General features: G+C 39.7%; 1 protein-coding gene across 1 annotated transcript in view; it reads right to left on the minus strand.

The window, feature by feature from the left end:
* AKNAD1 (AKNA domain containing 1) overlaps positions 1-20137 on the minus strand; it is a 425253-nt gene that overhangs the window by 307384 nt on the left and 97732 nt on the right. Inside the window, exons 6-7 of the mRNA XM_086936316.1 lie at positions 18908-19233; positions 18588-18679 (exon numbers count right to left, since the gene is read on the minus strand). Of these exons, the coding sequence (XP_086792442.1) occupies positions 18588-18679; positions 18908-19233 (418 nt within the window). The remainder of the gene's footprint in view (positions 1-18587; positions 18680-18907; positions 19234-20137) is intronic.

The following is a 20137-nucleotide window of genomic DNA, read 5'->3' on the forward strand; positions in this document are numbered from 1 at the left end:
TCTTATTACTCTTAATCCTCTACTGGATTAACCACCAAAAGTTTTTAATTTAGATTGTAATGGCTGTTACAATAGAATTAACGTGCCTGTGAAGACGATGGCTATTGAAATAGATAAACTGCGTTTTGAAAATGAGTGTTTTTTTATATACTCTTAAGTGGCGTTAGCTCTTAACTAAAAGGGTAATAATTAGAAGCTCATCTGTTTTAATGTTTTTATTCTTGTTTGAATTACTCTCTATCTTTATCTGTAATTTATGAACTTTATTCACTTGTTCAGATTGGAACATGATGGATTTTCTTCTTGGTATACTTTGATGGTTTAAAACAAAACAACTGAATAAAGTTATTATTATTAGTTGGTTTGGTGTTGGAATAGTACATTTTTATGGTTTATTATCCAGCACTTTACCTGAGTTTAGTTGGTTTTTAGTTGGAATTTTTTTTTATGGTTTATTATCCAGCAGTTTCCCTGAGCTGCGTTGTTTTGGAGTTGGAATAGTTTTTTTTTTATAGTTTATTATCCAGCACATTCCCTGAGTTGAGTTGATTTGGAGCTGTAATAGTTTTTTATGATTTATTATCCAGCACTTTCCCAGAGTTTAGTTGATTCGGAGTTGGAATAGTATATTTTTATGATTTATTATCCAGCATTTACCCTGAGTTTAGTTGCTTTGGAGTTGGAATAGTACATTTTTATTGTTTATTATCCAGCAATTTCCCTGAGTTTAGTTGGTTTGGGGTTGTAAGAATTTGTTTAATGTTTTATTATCCAGCACGTTCCCTGAGTTTAGTTGTTTTGTGGTTGGAATAGTATATTTTTATGATTTATTATCCAGCATTTTCCCTGAGTTTAGTTGGTTTGGAGTTCAAATAAAACATTTTTATTGTTTATTATCCAGAAATTTCCCTGAGTTAAGTTGGTTTGGAGTTGGAATCGTTTTATTTAGGTTTATTATCTAGCACTTTCCCAGAGTTTAGTTGTTTTGGAGTTGGAATAGTAAAGTTTTATGGGTTATTATCCAGCACTTTTATGTTTTTATTATATAACATATATTCTGAGTTTTTGTGTAGATTTCAAATAAAATAGAAAATGCATTTGAGTTTTAATTGTTAATGTTTTTATTCATAAAAAGTATATATTTATTTCAGCGGATCACAATACATTTTTTTATTTTAGAATGTTTGAAAATAATAAAAAACAAGATTAACACATTTTGATTTTAATCTGAATACATTGTAAAGAATAAAACATTTTAACATATATCTTTAATATACATTTATAACATTTGCAAGGGTTTTTTTTAAATATATACTTTTTATAAACAGTTTTGAATTATGATATATTTTTATGGAAGCATAGTTATACAGTAGTAATGAAAGTATATTTTTAGTAGCTTCATATTAGACGTTTAGATTTTTCTTATTTTTCATTTATTTAGAAGAAAAAGTAAACATTTTAGTAAATTTTAAATATGTTTTTAATACATTTATATAATTTTATTTTTGTAATTAAATTATATAATATGTATTTTACCTTGCTGTACTTTGTTCTTTTACAAATTATTTAGAATATTAAATATTATTAGTTGTATAAAATAATATTTAATATATTAAATAATTTACACATTTTCACACAATTATATTTTTGTACATATATTTTTCAACGTAAACATTGTTATATTGTTTGCCCATTCACAACATTTTTTTGTAAGTTTATATGTTGAAAGTAAGTACATTAAAGAAATGTACATTTTATTATATATTAAATATTATATTTGTTAGTTTGTCTTAATAAATTATTTAATATATATTTTATAATTTTTGTAAATTTTTTGTATATTTTTATATATATTTATCTAAAAATAAAAATATGTATTTAATTTTTGGGATTTTTTTATTATTTATCTATTCTTGTCTATGGGGAGGTAGTCTTTTTTCATTTTTATTATGTGGTCATTTTTTTTCCATTTGCTCTCTTTTCTGTTTATCTATATCGTTTTTAGAACCTCGCTGTTGGGACCTGTGTTTCGTCGCTTTGGGTAAGTTTGATTTAATTTACTTTTAAGTTAATTTTAGTGCAGGGAGAATGTAATAGTAGTGTAGTTAGACGTGTTATAGTGTTAGATGTGTAATGAGTTTTCTATAGTATAAGTTATGTCAGGTTTAATTATGTTATGTTGAATTTATATGTTGGAATTAATGTGTGTGTGTTTGTATGCGTTTATGTTGGAGGTTTTTTTTGCAGGTTTACCGTTTCGATGAGCTATGGTGTTGAAGATGCGCTTTTTTTTCAGGAAAGGGAAATTAATTTTGTTTTTAATTTTCGGGTTTTAGAATGTTTCGTTATTGAGAGGATTACGTTATTGGCGCCTTTTTTCTACAGTTGTATTTTTACTTATTTTTCGGGCTATCTGTTTTAAATGGATTCGGATTTCATTAATATACTATGGATTTGTTTGTTTTTGAGGATCATCTACTGTGACAAAAACTGTAAGTCCATTTTAATTATTATGGGTGGGGAATGTTTTTTTATTAATATTTTGTTTGATTAATTTAATAATTATGTATTTTTTATGTACGTTTTTATTTTTCCAATGACATTATTATAATTAATAATTTAAAAAATAGATTTTTTTTATTTAATTGTTTTGTAATTTTAAAATACTGCATGTTTTTTTGTATTATGTTTAAAGTAAAGATTTAGCTATTATGTCAAGGTATTCAAGTCCTTTGGGGTTTAGGTAGAGTCTAGTTTTGTTTTGCAGGTATTCGTACATTGTTTTTGTTTACTCACTGAGTTTAGGGTCTATTTTAGTGAGGGATTGTTAGAGTCTTAGTTCTTGATAACTTTGTTCGTTTTTGATGGATTCTATTAGTTAGTGGAAAGTTGGTTGTCCTCTTCCGAGTCTGGCTTGGAAGGCTTTATGACATCCTTCCATTACGTTATTAGTTTTAGCTTTTTGGGCTAGGTTACAGTCATAGATGTTCCACCAGGGGCTTTAGAATTTGAGTTGTCTTCGGTGACCAAACCTATGTCATTTTCCTACCCAGGTGTCTTCAAAGTAGTCAAGCAAGGGTGTTAGTTTTGCTTTGTTGGCTTGGTAGAAAAAACTTTCAATAAGTATAATATATTATAGTGGTTCTGCTGTTGGTACATAGGCCGGGGCTATTAGCTTTTTTATTTGGTAAGCGAAATTGCTATACTTAGAGTGGATTTTTGGAGATGTCTCAGATACTTTGGTTGTAGGCATAATAGCAACCTTGTATTGAAGTGTGTGGATATATTTTTAAAATAGACTGAATCGTTGCCTGTCCAAAATCGATTATTATTTTTTGTGGGAATTAGTTGTTGGTCTTTTGTTTTATTATTGTAAGGAGTTCGATGTAGGTAATATTTTGTTTGTTGGGGAGTAGTGCGTATATGAAGAGGATGTTAGTTTCTTCATATTCGCCATCATCCTTGTTTCACATGGTTTTAACTTTTGGATGTTGGTGTTGGTGGCAAAGATGATAATTCTTTTTCCGTGACTGTTATTGTTGAAAACAATTATTTTTCATCTTTGTGTGTGACTGTGTATTCTTGTAATAATTCGATATCTTTAAAAGTTTAGGGTTGGAATGGTGCTTGAGCAGTAGTTCTTTTAGTTCTGGCTATCAAGTGGTTTTAGATTTGGGATAGAAGGTAATTGTCCTGTTACATGTTCAGGGACCCTAGTTAGTATGTTTTTTAAATATTTGGGTACTGGTTTGTTGTGAGCTTCTGCTTGCATCTTTGACGGCTTCTAAAGCATCTCTCACCTCAATTTCTGTGATGTTGGGGGATGGTTGTATTCCCTAACATTAATTACATTTGTCTCTATTGTTGTTGCCCTCCCATAGCAAGAATTGTAGTAGTATTTACTACATTTTCAATGGGTTTTATTTTCAATTGTTTTCTCTTGTGTATAAGTATAGCCCATGTAGCACAGAAGTAATTTTCCTTTTTGTGATGAAATGAACTTTGCCCCTTCTGTCATTTTCTTCGTATATTTGTAAATGTATTTATATATCTACATAAATAAATTTGTTAATTATTAATTATTGAAGGGTTAACATGTACATATATTTATTGCATTTTAAAATATACTTACATGTTTGTTTGTTTTTGTTGGATGCTTTTTATTAGTTTGATGGTTATTCACAGTTTTTTTATTTTTGTTTAAAATAAAATGTTCTTTAGATTGAAGTGTTAGTTTTAATTTGTTAGTTTTGTTTATTTTTTTATTTAAAAAAATATATACCTATTATTTTTAGTTGATGCAGTTTATTTCTTTGTTGTAGTTTTGTTGTAGTCTGTAGAAGCTATTAAAATAAAAGTGTTTGTTAGTTATATTTGCTTTTTTTGTTTTAATAGGTAAACTCCATGGTTAGTTCAAATATATACTTACTTTTTTGTATTTTTTTTATGTTGAGTTTGTAGTGTTTTGTTAGAAAATCGTTGTTTTGAATTCCTAATTAGAGAGTTAGTTAACGTTAGTTTTTGAAATAAATGGAATATATATTATATTTTAAATGACTTTGTTTATATTTTTTGTTTAAGCTAATATTATTTATTTATTTAAAAGGTTACTTTCCTACCTTTAATGAGAGGTTCTCTGTTTAGTTGCAGTGTAGATCTTTTTTGTTTTGTTTTCCGTCTCGCAAAGTTTTGTCCTTCTGTAGTGGTTGTCCGTGTTACGGTAAATTTTGTGTTAATTAATTCATTGCTTTTATAGTGTTTATTTAATTAGTAAGAATTTTTTATTGGTTTGTGTTGGTGTTTTTTAAATTTATTGGTTAGAATAGCTTTTTTGAATTTTTCAACCGTTATAATTTATTTTGTTTAATGTTAATTATGTTTATTTAATGTTCATTTTTATTTTGTTTAGTAATATAATTAAAATGATTGTACAATAAAATTGTATTTTTTATATGTTATATTTATTTGGTTTTTTTATAGTGTTAATTTTATGTTGTAGCGTTTGTTTATTTGTTTTTGGTTTTTAAATAAATTTGTTGGTGTTTTAGTTTTATTAATATTTTAATTATTGTTGTTAGTGTTCGTTTTTTATGTTCAAAATATCTTATTTGTTTATATTATTAAAAAAATATATTTTTATGTTTATATGTAATTTTTTATAGTTTATATGTATTTTTGTGGTGTTTGTGTTATTGATATTATTCATATCAATATTTTTGTTGTAATACATGTTATTTACATTTTTTCGATATTTTTTTTTTTTTGTTCTCGATAGTTTTGTGGTCGATATTTTTTCTAACAATATTTCTTTATCGATATTTGTGTTATTTTAGTTTCGGTATTGGTTGTCGATATTTTTGTATATGACATTGACTCGATAATTTTGTAGGTCGATATTATCGAAGCCAATGTTGTGTCATTGATCTGACTGATACATCACTTACTGCACAGACACACAACCCCATACTGGCACACACCGCTAGAGACATACTCCCTCCCTGCGCAGACATAAACACACCCACTATAGAAAGACCCAAGCGATCCCTATTGACAGGCACAACCCCCAGGGTAGACCGAGACAAACTTTTGTGCGGATACACAAACTCTGTGCAGACACACAACTACTGCAGACATACATGGCCTGCAGAGCTAAACATACACATCCTGCAGAGACACACCTACACTATGTACAGACACAGACCTCCTGTAGATAGGCAACACATCCCCAGTAGATTGACACAGAGAGTCACCCAAAGCACAAAAATACTTCCTCCACATAAACATGCTTGCACATCCTGGCGAGATTCGCATGAGCAGCAGACATACACTATGCACACTTTGAGCACCAATTTCATGCAGCAGGTCTACCTTCAAGCACCCTAACTTCCTATAAACTCCCCAAACAGTAGAGGTTGCTGCATAGATCAGGGGATGATATGACACAGTTTCACAAAGTGCTGTTAAGAGTTTGGGCTGACCTGCCAGAATGTGGATGAAGATATAAGAAAGAAAGGAAGGGTCAGTCACAGTTAATCTCTGCTAGTGGTGGACTGACCAATAACTCAATCCAGCAAATGCAGCATGGACCAGGCTGCACCAAAGGTTTTGGGGCCAATACTCAGATGGCTGATAGTTGGCCCCTTGCTAGTGGGGGGGCGGGGGGGGGGTGCTGTACTCTGTGTTTGCATTCCTCTTTTTTAGCAGCTCTAAAAATGAAATACATTTGCTTCTAACGGTGTATTGAGCAATATATCTTCTGTGATTCAGTTCTTCCCTCCGTATACATTGTAAATGAACACAGCCTCGTCACAGCAGACACTGCACAGTTACTGTAGAAAGCATGCAGGGTTGCAGGGAAAATCTCACCTGCCTATTTCCAATGTGTTACAGTCTGCTATGGTCAGTTCCCAATGCTACTTTATACCTATTTAGTAAGAGATGGCTGCGCTCATAGAAAAGTCAAAAAGCTTACTGACAGGCTAGTGCCCTTGATCTGCCTGGGAGCATGGGCAAAGTCATGTATGCATTAGGCAGTGCCTAGCAGGAAAGGTATGCATAATATGTGCCTTACTCGGGCCTGACTGGAGCGGAGATACTGCCCAAAAAGAAATCCATAAATTCCCATAAAGGCTGTAAGAAGCAACTCATTTTCAATTCCAAGCAGGGGCATTCTACAGATGTATAAGAAATACAAATGTATGTTGGAGAAGGGGAAGAGTTTATTTATTTTATTTATTTATTTGCGGGTTTGTATCGCGCTAGATTCAAGAAGTATCTCTGCGTCTTTGGCAGCCACAACAACAAAGGGGGAGGAAAACCAGGTAGAATGTATGCTAAAATTGGAACAAAAAAGTTTTAAGTTGTTTCCTAAATGATAAATGTTCAGAGCATTGTCTGAGAGCTCTGGGGAGACTGTTCCATAAAGAGGGCCCAGCCACAGACAAAGCCCTGCCACCGTGTCTAACCTTCTTTGCCCAGGGGACACATAGTAGGCCTTGGTCACTGGGCCTGAGGGAGCGTGTGGGAATATAGGGAGTGAATTTGTTTACTAGATATGCAGGGCCGGATCCATTAAGGCTTTTATGAATTATGCAGCATGCTTTGAATTTGGTTCTCTGTTTAACAGGCAGCCAATGAAGTCTCGCCAGCAGTGTTTGAAGGAGTTCGGGGAGTGGCGTTTAGGACCAGCCGAGCTGCAGTGTTCTGAACCACTTGGAGTTTTGCCAGAACTCCTTCATTAGCAGACAGAAACAGGCCATTGCAATAATCTATACGGCTTAAGACAAGAGCCTGCACCAATGTTTTTCTGACTGAGTCAGGGAGTAGTGGGAACACTTTTCGTAGAAGGCCAATTACGTGGAAGCATGAACCCACAACGTAATTGCTATGTTGTTTCAGTGAGAGATACTGATCCAATCGAATTCCTAGGTTTTTTACTACCTGTTTAGGTTCTGGAACTGGTCCAAGGTCTTGTTTCCACCAGTGCGGGGTCCACAGGAGTTTAGCCTCTCCGAACATCATAACTTCGGTCTTCCCGACATTGCATGGAAGGCAATTGGATGACATCCAATGTGCCACTGCTTTCAAACCCTGGGAAAAAGAGTTCTTAATCTCGGTGGTAAGGGATTTGAAAGGGAAGTGGAGCTGAGTGTCGTCGGCGTAAGACACCGGAATGAAGCCATATGTTTGCATGATATTGGCCATGGGTGCCACATAGATGTTGAAAAGGGTGGGGCTCAAACAAGAGCCCTGTTGCACCCCTTTTGAGATCTCAACCTCCTCTGAGCGATAGGCACCCATGGTCACACGTTGGGTGCGGTTGGATAAGAAACTCTTTAGCCAGGCGAGTGCCTTATGTTCCAAGCCAATGTTGGCCAGCCGAGTTGTCAAGATGTTATGTGACAAAGTGTCAAATGCCGCAGACAGGTCCAATAGTACCAGGATCACGGAAAAACCCTTGTCCTGATACATATGTAGGTCATCTTCGACTGACAGCAAGGTGGTCTCGGTACTGTGCTTTGGCCTAAACCCGGTTTGTGAATAGTCCAGCCCTCCTGCCAGTTCGATATAGTTGGACAGATGACGATTGACATGCTTCTCAATGAGCTTGCCTAAGAAAGGGAGCAGGGATATTGGCCTTAGATTGGCTAGTCCTGTCCAGGGGATTGCGGGGTTTTTCCTGATTGGTCTAATCAGAGCATTTTCCCACTCATTGGGGACTTCCCCTGTGTTTAAAGAGAGGTTAAAGAGTTTTTGAATCCCAGGACCTAGATCATTGGCAAGCATGGGCATTAATCTTGCCGGAATGATGTCAGTTGGGCATCCACTCTTAATCTGAGAGGTTAACGATATTACCTCTTCTAAAGAGATAGGGGGAAACAGGTCAAGGGAGTGGGTGGAAGAAGGGGGTTCTACAGCTGTTAGAGGTGGCGACTTTCCTCCACTAAAAGACTGAATTGAGCAAATGATTTTCTCATATATCCCATCTATTTTTTTGGTAAAAAATAGCGAGATCTCGTCGCAAAGTTGTTGTGACGCCAGCTCAGAACTCTCACAAGCCATGGGTTTCACAAAAGATTGCAGGATTTGATATAGTACTCTTGGAGTGTTTCCCACAGCCATGAGCTGGGATGCAATGTGATTTTTCCGTGCAGCGCGAATGGCTTTGTGATATGTGGTGATGGAGTTCCAATAACATTTTTTGTCCTCGGCCAAATGGGATGCTCTCCATTTCTTTTCAAGTTTTCTAGCTGCTTGTTTTAGCGCTCTTAGATGCTCTGAGAACCAGACTTCCTGTTTATGTGCTGGGCGAGACTTAAATTGTTTTAGCGGTGTGATGTCATTTACTGCTGCACGCCCCTTCAAATTTAACCAGAGCAGTCTCAATGTTCTCAGTAGGGATCAGGGTGGATTCTACATATCTGTCTTTAAAAGACTCCTGAGTCATTTTGTGCCATTGTCTCCTTTTACTAGGTAAGGTAATCCAACAGGTTGAAGGGGGGTTCACAATAGGAGTATACAATTCAATAATGAAATGATCAGTCCACTCTACTTGAGATGGAGGCAAGCATTTAATCAGAGGGGAGTTAGACAGGACCAAGTCCAGGGTGTGTCCTGCCTGATGTGTAGGGCCACTATTCGCTTGTTTCAGTCCCAGTAGGGACAGATCCGTTAATAGGGATTGTGCCTCATTGCATTCTGCTTGTTCACTTAGAAGCAGAAAGTCACTATTTTCATGTACATGAGGAGCTAATGCTTCTACAAGTGAAATGGAGAAATTGGTACATGGACCAGGGGGGCGATATACTAGAGCTCCTTTCCTGCTCCCTTGGGGCATAGTTTTGATTTTAAAAAGCAGAATTTCTAGCTCGGGGGTACATAGTCCTTCAATCACAGAGATGTCTATTTCCTGCTTATGAACAATTGCTATTCCCCCTCCTGTCTTAATAGGCCTGTCTAACCTAACTATTTTATACCCAGCTGGGATTCCTAAGGTTATAGCAGGGACCGAGTGGGGCTTTAGCCATGTTTCTGTCAGGAAGCATATATTGGGTTCTTCAGAAGAGATAAGGTCCCATAACTCTGTGGAATGTTTAGATAAAGATCTGATGTTACAGAGCAGATTCTTGCTCCCTAGAGATGTGTCAGCATCCACCCTGTAAATTTGGGCGGTGTTACAATCTATCGGCTCCCTATCGAATGGTTGCATCTGTGACTGGCTGCCAGTAGGGGTCCTGTCCTCAAGTAATGTATGGAACTGGGCTTTACAATTGTTGCAGGAGAACGGGCCTTCCAAACTGACATCCACCCTCTTGCTACAACCCCTCGGGAGACTGTCTTGTATACCAAAAAGTACCTGAGATGTATAGGTTCTCTGGGTGCTAGGAACAGTTCCTAGGGCATCGGTGGATATTGCCATAGTCCCTGGCCCCTGGCCCCGTCCTGTCGCGGACGGGCACAGACGGGCTAGTCTTTGGCTCGTCTTAGGCACTGACTTAGGCGCCCCTCTGCGTGCAACCGCTGCGTGCTTGAGCCGACGAGTGGCTAAATAGCCCTTTCAGATGTGAGGCTAGAGCGCTAACCGCTCAACTGTCTCGGGGTGTCTGGGCGTGTCTGGCTCTTACCTGTCCCGCCCTCCGCTCAACGGTATTGGATACCGAGTCGGATCGGGCGGGCAGGCTGAAACAACGAGCACAGACTTCGAAAGTGAGCCCCAATGCCCCTTGCAGCTCCGGGGAAGATCGTAGGTGCGTGGTGAGTGAGTGATTAAAATTAGTAGTCAATTTCAATATCAGCACACCGTTCCAAGAAAGTTTTGGATTATGTGGCAAAGATGTCCAGCGTAGGTCCATGAGGGCCAGAACGCCTGGCAGACTTTTAGAAGTACCACGACTATCCATATTAGTTTCAGTGAAATTAAATTCATATTTGTTTATTTGATATGATAATCCTGAAAATCTAGTATGGGTTTTGCCCTCCTTGGCAGACGTTGGACATCACTAGTCTCTTTGGCTGATAAATGCTCTCTAATTTGCCAATGAATGTTTCAACTTTGGCACTGCTTTTCAGTCAAAGTGTAGATCTGCACATGTAAAAAGATTCACTTACACCTAATTTTTCTTCCGAGTTAATATTTTCTGAGGTGTGAGACAGAGGGTGGTTCAGGGTGAGAATGCCCTGTGAAGTTTGTGCACACCTGCAAAATAATACATTTGGGAGTATTCACAAATCTTTCCACAACCCATTCTAATCATAGACATGGCCAAATATTTACTCATATAAACGGTAAGAATAAATCTGTGTCTAGGGTGGAAGTGAGGAGGAAACACCAACTAATTTGGTCGGATTGTGGGGGAACGTTTTTTTTTCCATGTGGCTAAAATAAAAAAACAGTTTTAAAGTACAGCTGTACTGTAGCGCTATATTTACACTAGTGACAGAAGTGCAACATTGTGGGTAGGCATTAATACAGGTGCAATGGCAACGTTGTTTGTGACTCTGGTTATAGAAGAAGCAAAGTAGCCTTTATTCAGATTTTAAGCGTATTGGCAGAGCTGTTTGTGGTGTCCATATTTTGATATCAGAGAGTACAGGACTGAGGTGCATTGGAAGAGCTCCTGTCAATATTCGCCTTCATATTTGTTAGTGCATTTTTATGAGCTGCTGACTTTTGGTTAAGCCCAGCACTATTTGTTTAACCTTGACATGTGCAATTCATTACAAAAATATTTTTCCATACTTGGAAAACACTTGGAATTTGCTTACTTTCACCCAGGCATTCTCTTCCATCTATGTGTGTGGGCAAATATACGCATTTCCTCTTTTTGGCTTGGCTGTGAGCATGAAAGTGTTGCAGGTTTGCCTCTATCGGACAAAATAGATGCAAAATCTTCTTGCCCCTGAAGAAATCAACATGTCTAGGCGTCAGGCAATATGAATTCCCCAGCACTGCAGCAACGACCAGCTACGAGCGGTGGTGACATGGAAGCACAGGACGGAAGCTAGCAGGTGGCTAGCGATGCACTGGCGTAGCTAGAGCTTGTGGCGCCGGGGGCTACCCCTCAGATTGCCGCCCCTTGGGGGGTCTGTTGGGGGGTGCTGGGGAAAAAGGACGGTGAGCACTTCAAAGATGTCCGAGTCTCCGAGGAGAGACACGTAGTATTGCTGCTAACAGTTACCTCGATTATGAAAGTTACATTTAGTTATTTATAGTTTTATATAGCGCGAACTTGAACCCGACGTATATCAGAGCGCTTTACAATTTGAGGCAAAGGTAACAAATCAGAACATTAGTCAAACATGGGGAATCTAATGGGTATTGAGGTGTTTACTCCTCTCAAAATCGCAATGGTTGTTTGTTAGAAATGGGGGTCTCTAGTTGGCAATGGCTGGCCACTGTCCAAGTAGGGACCCTTCTTCCTAAGTCAGAGTAAGGGGGCTACACCCTTTGATAACCCCTGCTCAACCCTGTGGTAACGTAGCACGAGCAGCTAGGCTTATCCCAGAAGAGTTAAGGGAGGCACAGGCTGCTGGCTGGCGCTTACTCACCCCAACTTCTACAATGTAGCACAATACATTTTTGCGATTTCCCGGGACACGGCTGTGTCAGCCGGATGTCATAGAGGTCAGTGGTGTATCCATGAATGTTTGTCTGTCAATGGAGCCCACCCCCTCCCCTGGGACTCACAGGAGTCAAGACAGCCCCTGCCTCGACAAATATCAGCAGAGGCGGGCTGGGCGGCAAACCTGTAAATTTCCGCGGCCCACGGTGGCTCACGGCCTGAGTCTGCCTGCTGCAGTCAGCCCAGACTGATTAAATGAACTCCCTGCTCCGGTGCCCGATTGGTAAATTCAGAACCCTGACCCCCCCCCAAAGATAAAGAGCCTTCCACGTGACATGTGTCACAGTGTTCTGTTGTCATACAATTTAATTTCGATCCAGCAGACAGTGCGTGCCCGCAGAGAACCTCGTGGATCCGGCGCCCTTCCAGTTATTTTTCCAGTATTTTCCATTGGGAGAAGTGCACAGATTTCCCACCCATGAGCTATGATATTGAGCTGCTCCATGCTGGTTGCTCTAAGTGCCATAAACTATGCAAACGGTTTCAGGTAGGAGAGCTTGAACGACGGAAGCCATCTTGGAATAATCTTTGATAAAGGAGCTGGTGCCAATTTCCACTAGATCCGGTCTAGTCGTGTTGCAGAATCAGAAGTTTCCTTAATAATAAATTAGGTGGTCAGTGACCATTTCTTTTCATACGTTTTTCAGCAAAGAGGCACGTTTGAGATGTGTTTCTCTACATGAAAGTCATTGCTTGGTTTGTACTCTTGTTAAAGTGTCGCACAGTCTCCCTCTGGTTAGTGCCCTTACATTCCTGGTGCTTTGCAGCAGCAGTTTTAAACTAGAGTTTCTCATTGTTCAAATGCCTTTCCCATCATTAATTTGCTTATCGGACCCAGAAATTAGCTACTCCTCCATTTCATAAAACAACTCATAGTGCAATGCGCAGCATGTAAAGAATACTGTTTGAACGTGTTGCCTTGCCCGAAAACACGCGCATCTATCTGAAAGTCGCATGTAACTATCATTTGTGTAATAATGGTGGCATTTAGAAGCTACTACAGCGTTTCACTTAAAAACATGTTAATATGCATCAACATACTGCAAAATAAAACAGAAAAGTTTTTGGGACATAATGTAAAGATTATTTGCACAAAATAAATTCAGCTAAGTAGTAGCTTTTGTCAATATGAGGCGCGTGCCCCTCCCCTCAGACGGCGGGCCTCTTCCAGACACAGGCCGATGTTACATGGTCTGTAGGCGGTGTGTTGGGCAGTGACTTTGTGTCTGCCAGGCTGTGTGTTGTCCGGGTCGCTACACCAAAGGAGTGAAAAGAATAAAGCATGCCCAATTACCTAATGATGATAGGTGAGCAGTGTGTTCAATTTAGATGAACGGCAGGCTTTCACTTTCATTTTATTGTTCCATGTAGGGAAAGTGAAAGTGAATTGCACCAGGGGCTGGTGACCAGGCAGGATCCGTGCAAAGGGCTGAATCGAAAGTATGTATGCTTTATCCTACCCACAGTGTAGATTGTGGTGGTAAATGGGATTAATTTCTGATATGTATAGGTTTGCCAAGCACCGCTTTATTGAATAATTTTGCACACGAGAAAGTGTCACTCCTAGTCTTTGAAATGTCACTCATAATTACACTCAAAATCTCAAATTATGAAAATGTCACACACATAGCAATCTGGAACCTTGGCAGCTACCTATGTCTCACCTCAATTATTTTGGTGTGTGTCGCGCAGAGTGCCGCCCGCCCGCAGCCACAGTGACAGCCTACAGCACAGAGAGACAGTACAGTGAGTACTGTAAAGGCTTAGCGCTGAACAGGGCAGGGCTGAGGCCAGCAGTGGCAGTGCTCTACTTCTGTGACTGTGCTTAAATCAGAATGGGAGACAGATGGCCTGATTTACTGTCAGTGTCCCGTCCGACGGGTGTCACCGGCGGGTCAAAACTCTGATTATGTGTAAACCGCGCCGCCCTAGTCACAGCTCACACAGGCCTCCGCGGACGCAACGGGCCACGGCCGGGCCTCCTCCACCTCCAGTCAGTCAGTGAGAGTGCCGGCCCGCCCGTGCGGCCGCCTCAAAAAAGGTGCCGCCTGGGGCGGACCGCCCCCCCCCTAGCTACGCGGGTGTAGCGAAGATGTCACCTGTACTGAATGTCCAGAGTGAAGAAGGACGTAACCTGGGAGTGACTGCAGAAGCCTGTGTGCAGGTCAACAATGGGAGCCTCCTGGTACACTAGGAAAGTAACACCATGAGTGGACACTGGTAGCATGAAACTAGGTCTAGCAGTTTGACTGTTGTGGTTGAGTAACCAGCAAGGGAGGGGATCTATGGTGCCATCACCTCTGCCACAGTGCCCAGAAAAGTGCCCCCTCCCGTCTCTTTGGATACTCTAGTGCTTGCTCACCGGTGCATGAACTAGTGCTGGATTTCGGGAGTCACCTGTGATGTGGTCCAAAGAATACATGTGTCAATGTTGTCCACAAAACCCAGTGTTGCGAAAGGGTAGGCTGCCAGGACAAGTTAGACAAGATATTAGCAGCAGCGGAGACTTTAATGGAGGCCTACTAAGAAATGATCAACAGAAACTGATGGGTGAGGTAAAGATCACGGAGAAGATACTGAAAATCCTCGGCCTCGATGATGTGCAGCTGTGGCAGCAGGTTGCAGGCCTCACCAAAAGAGTACATTTTCTTAAAGACAGGGTGAAGACATGGATCGATTGCTGCTATCGATGTAACAATGTTAGAGTGATTGGCCTACTGGAAAAAGTGGAAAGAACTGATATTTATTCCTATATGGAAAACTGGCTGTAGCAAACAATGGCGTTCTTAGGCCTCTCTAACTTCTATACAGTTAAGAGGGCTCACAAAGTCATGCCACACATCTCCCCCAGGTCACTCTACACCAGTTTCTTTGCCAAGTCTACTGGTTCTACGTATCCTGAATTATAGGGGCATGGACATCATAATCAAATGCACCAGGAAGGCAGGATATTACATGTTTTAAAACACCAGGGTGATGATGTGCTCTCACTACACCCTGGCAGTGGGAAAAACATGGTCTCATCCACAGTAGTTAACTGCAGGCAATGAAAGCAGGCCTGGAAAATGTGCTGCGGTTCCCTGCATGCCTTAAGGTGATGGTAAGTGACAAGTCCTACTTCTCTGATGAACCAAGGAGGCCTGGAGGTGCTGACTTACTGGCACCCTGCTTGCTAGCCATAAATGCAGTTACTGAGGAAGGACTAATTCTGCCACCAACTACCAGGGAGGCTCTAGATCTACTGAGAGGGTTTAGGGTTTTCCAGAAATGACCAGGCGCGCACCTGAGTAGCCGCAAAGTGTAAGCTGCTATAGAGTATAGAGATCCAGGCAAAAGGGCGGGCGGTAATCCCTCACAACCGCTCAAGGTTGGATCAGCAAGATCCACACAATTGCACAATAACAACAGAGCCCCTGCACTGGACAAACAATAATAATGTCTGGGTGATTTTGAGATTCGGTAGGGTAGATCAACTGTGCACATCAAGACTTTCAAAGTAAATAGATCATATAGTGCAAAAAAAAGAGTTCAAATGATGTAAAGTTCCTGGTATAAAACACCGGTTTATTGTTCCTCTGTACTGGCCAACACGTGTTTCATCGCAGGGAACAGACTGCGAATCTTCAGGGCCTCATAGGAGAAGGACCGGTAATGGTGTTGTAGCCAAACCCGAAAGGGGCGAGGTGTAAAGAGAGTAAACGTTGCAGAAAGGACCAAGTGCCATCTTAAACATATTGTGAGCCCCAGGCAGGACATATCTTTTGACCTTTATATAGTTAACTATACAATAAAAATCCAGAAATGGAGATAAACAAAAACAGCTAAAGGCGCAACCTACCCTTTGGTTATGGTAAACAAAAATGAGAAGACTCTTATCAGCATTACCAACACCTCCATATTTAAAGTTTACTCTATACAGAAGAAAGATAAACATCCTAAAACACATGTCTAGAGATACACAGCACTGCATGTGCCAATAGTGGTGAATACTAAAAACCTTCAATTGAACCGGGATCATGCACTGCAGTATGCTGCTTACCCTTTTTAGGCATCAATAAAGTAAACATGTTTGGCTCTGTGGTTTATTATGAATCCTCTTCCACACCAAAAGTAATATATAGCAAATTATAGTCTGCACAACTTCATATATGGTTTTGCTGTCAGCGCTATGAACTAGTAAATGCAAAATGCCGATGCGCCGGATCGGCTATGTAAGTCACTGAGAATGATGGCCTTTGCACAAATAAAGAAAACCTTTACAGGACAAAATTCAAAATCAAAACTATAAAGATTAATTCAAAATGTAAGAATTATCAGCACCAATAGAAAGTCCAATGTGGAGACTGCTCAGTTGTAAAGCAAAGAAAAGTCTTATCATAAAGTCAGATAACAGTCTTGAATGGGGACTGCTCGCTTTGAAAATAAGGAAAAGTCTTTTAGCATAAATCCAATAAACAAACTATCATAGAGTCAGACTTCATAAAAAGAATCAAAAGCTCTGGAGAAATCTCTAGCAAATCTGAGAAAAGTCTGGGAAAGGTTTGGCATCCATCCCAGAAAGTTTCAGAGAAGTAAAAAACAATGCACTCAAGATAGCGTGAAGTGGTATCATAGGGCTGTACTCACAAAAATACATGACATAAACCAATCAACATTGAATAAATTGTGCTACATAAAATAAGCTGCTTTAGAAAACACTTGAATTGTGAATAAATGTTAAATACCTTTACTCTAGAAACAAGGGAAAAGTCCTTGCACTATTGAAGGAAACTAAATAATAAGCTATTTCAAAATGAATGAAAATACTGTTGTGGTAGTAGGCAGCAATAGCCTTGAATATTGCAACATTCGAGTACATCTCACCATAGATTCCTCATAAGGCACATAGATAAATACATTATTCAGTACATGAAAACAACACGACATGAATCCCATTTCGACTACTTTATGGAAAGGAAAATCACGGAAGAGAACCATGCATGTAAAAACATGATCATGCAATTTAAGAAAAGCCACATTTGTTTCACTAACTTTAAAACGGATGTCACTGCAAACAGCCAAAGTAAATTACATTTGTGGCCTACATATGCTAACTAAAACACACACAATTAAACATTATGTTCTCCTTAATAAAAGCTCTTTAATATTTCCAGGGCATTATTTTATTTGTTTTAAAAAGAAGTATTTAACTAAAACCAGGATGTGAGGGGCTTATTTACAAGCCCCTTGCGACGCCAGTACATCACATTTTGTGACGCACCGGCAGCGCATTTTAATGCCCCATATTTACAAGGACACAAAAGTGTCTTTTACCGTCATTGTAAATACGGGCTCTATACACACAGCACTTTGCGTGAAAGGGGCGTTTAACATGTTTTGCTGTGACTGTTTCCACGCAACACCCATGGAACCGGACACATTCCCAGCTTTACGAGAAATCGTAAAACTGGAAATGCGTCAGAATGCTACGTCTGCGTCGGCGCATGGCAACCAATTGTGCACCCGCGCTGGGGAGAGCAAAGGGATCCATCATATTATTATAGATATGACGCATCCCTTTGCTTCCAAAGTAACACAGCCGGCGCAGTCAAATGGCTTGCAGTACGGCGCTTTGTTTCTTTGTTGAAAATAAGGCTCAACATTTGTGAAGTAAGGTAAAATCACATTGAAACAGCCTCGTGACTGATAGGAGAGTTGCTTCTATTTGTAAAGTAGTTGTAATCTGCAATCTATGAGGCAGTAACCACTGGTTTCTCTTCTCAGTTTGACATTTGTAACGTAGTAATAAATGTGTGAATGTGCGGTTAGTACACTTGTTTTAAATAATCAGTATTATTGGGCCACAACAATGTTCATTGCCATTACATTATATATGTGTGTATCTGTTTGTGTGTGTATAATATTTTGGTGTTTTCATTTCGTAATTGCACAAATTTCAGTGGCATAAAAAACATATCATAAGAAATATGGATTTTATAACCTTAATGAAATTGCCCATTTTTCAATCAACTTTTTCAAGAAAGGTAAACAAAGCCTAAACATTCTTATTTCAATCAATGCCCATTTTCAGCTGCCCTCTGAAGAAAATAGCTTTTTCAAGTTATCTACCCCACTATAAACAGGTAATATAAAATTGTGTATAAAAATGTGTACCGGGTACCATGTGTGATATGGTCCTATATTGCTATCTTGAGGTTCAGTTGACATTTACATGCCACTAGGCCTTCAGCCTGCTGATTTATGACATCAGCAGAATCCCTAGATGGCAACAGTGCCCATATTACAGTTACACAAGTGTGTGTGTGCGAGGGTGTGTATGTGTGTTTTTGCGTGCGTATGTATATACAGTACACATATATGATGTTTCCAGACATTCATTAAACTGTTGCCCTTTATGTAGCATACATTTTAAGTAACACTGGCCTTTTTAGAAGCTGAATAAAGTAAACATTAACAAATAATTACCTTAGTAGTGTCATGAGATGAAAACATGATTTCAGATGAAGCAGGCGATGAAGCAGGAAACTGAGCAGGCGATGAAGAAGCAGATGGAGCAGGCGATGAAGCAGCAGATGGAGCAGGCGATGAAGCAGCAGATGGAGCAGGCGATGAAGGTGCAGATGGAGCAGGCGATGAAGCAGCAGATGGAGCAGGCGATGAAGGTGCAGAGGGAGCAAGCGATGTAGCTGACAGTGGTGTGAGCGACGGAGAGAGGGATGGAGCAGGTGATGGAGGTGCAGATGGAGCAGGCGATGAAGGTGCAGATGGAGCAGGCGATGAAGCAGCAGATGGAGCAGGCGATGAAGGTGCAGATGGAGCAAGCGATGTAGCTGGAACGGGTGATGGAGGCAGCGATGCAGCAGTCAGTGGGGTGGGTGATACAGCGACTGATCGAGCAGGCGATGGAACGAGAGATGGAGTGAGCGATGGAGCAGAGGATGAAACAGGCGATGAAGCTGGCGTTGGAAAGGGTGATGAAGCACTCGATGGAGAGGATAGGTAAGTTGGAACATTTGGCATTAATGATGAAGGGTTGCACGTGGTTCCATCAATTTTCTCTTTAACATCTTCTAGTAACATACCTAATCTGAATATTTCACCTTCCACCGCTCTGAGCAAAAACAAGAAAATAGTTCTGTTAGGCGATTCACACACATGATCTTATGTCCATTTCAATGCATCAAACTATTTCAAGTGTTGTGATTGTAAAAGTAATTACGAACTCAAATTACTTGAGTTTGCCACCATGGGGACAGGCAGTTGCCGTGCACTGTGGGTCTTAGCATGGTCCTCTGGCCTTGATACATTTACCACAAAGTTACACATCAATAAAAGATGTTGGCCAGTCATAGCTGACAGGTCGTAGCATGCACCCAGAAAAAAGTTGTAAAAACCTCTAGAACACATTTTTGGTTTTGGTTGCCACAGCAAGACTGCTTGAGAGTAAGTCCTTACAAAGAACAGAGGACCAGATACAATACACAACCTTGCAGAGACATAATTAGGTACACATTAGGGAATGCCTGAGTGCAGTGGGTTGTTGCAGGATCCTTTGCATGGCAGCCCATCCCTGCCTACCCAGGAGTACACACATGCATAGAAGCCCCTGCTGCAGGAATGAGAATCCAGCAGCTCAAACCTGGACCTGGTCATCACTAAAATGACGTTATCTCTGTGAAGACTTGAGAATCACTATAATGACAAGCTACATCTCTAGGCCTACATATCTGTGATACATGAGGTGTCTCCCACATTATTATAGCAATCATCGCTCTCTAATTTTTCATCAATAGCACCCACTATAAACTAGACGTGGGCCGGTCTCAGATACCTTCAGAACATTAGTAGGAGGCAGCAGGTCGGAAAAGGGTTTTCTTTTGTCTGATTACATACATTGAGGGCTTCCTGTGTCCCTGTTTTTCATCTCAGCTAATTTTTGTTGTAATTATGAAAGGAATCAAGTTAAAGTAGAACATTCTACTCATAAAGTTTACACTTAGGAGGACTTCTAAGAT

Source organism: Lissotriton vulgaris, chromosome 1_1, assembly GCF_964263255.1.
Source record: "Lissotriton vulgaris chromosome 1_1, aLisVul1.2, whole genome shotgun sequence".
In the NCBI taxonomy this organism is placed as follows: domain Eukaryota; kingdom Metazoa; phylum Chordata; class Amphibia; order Caudata; family Salamandridae; genus Lissotriton; species Lissotriton vulgaris.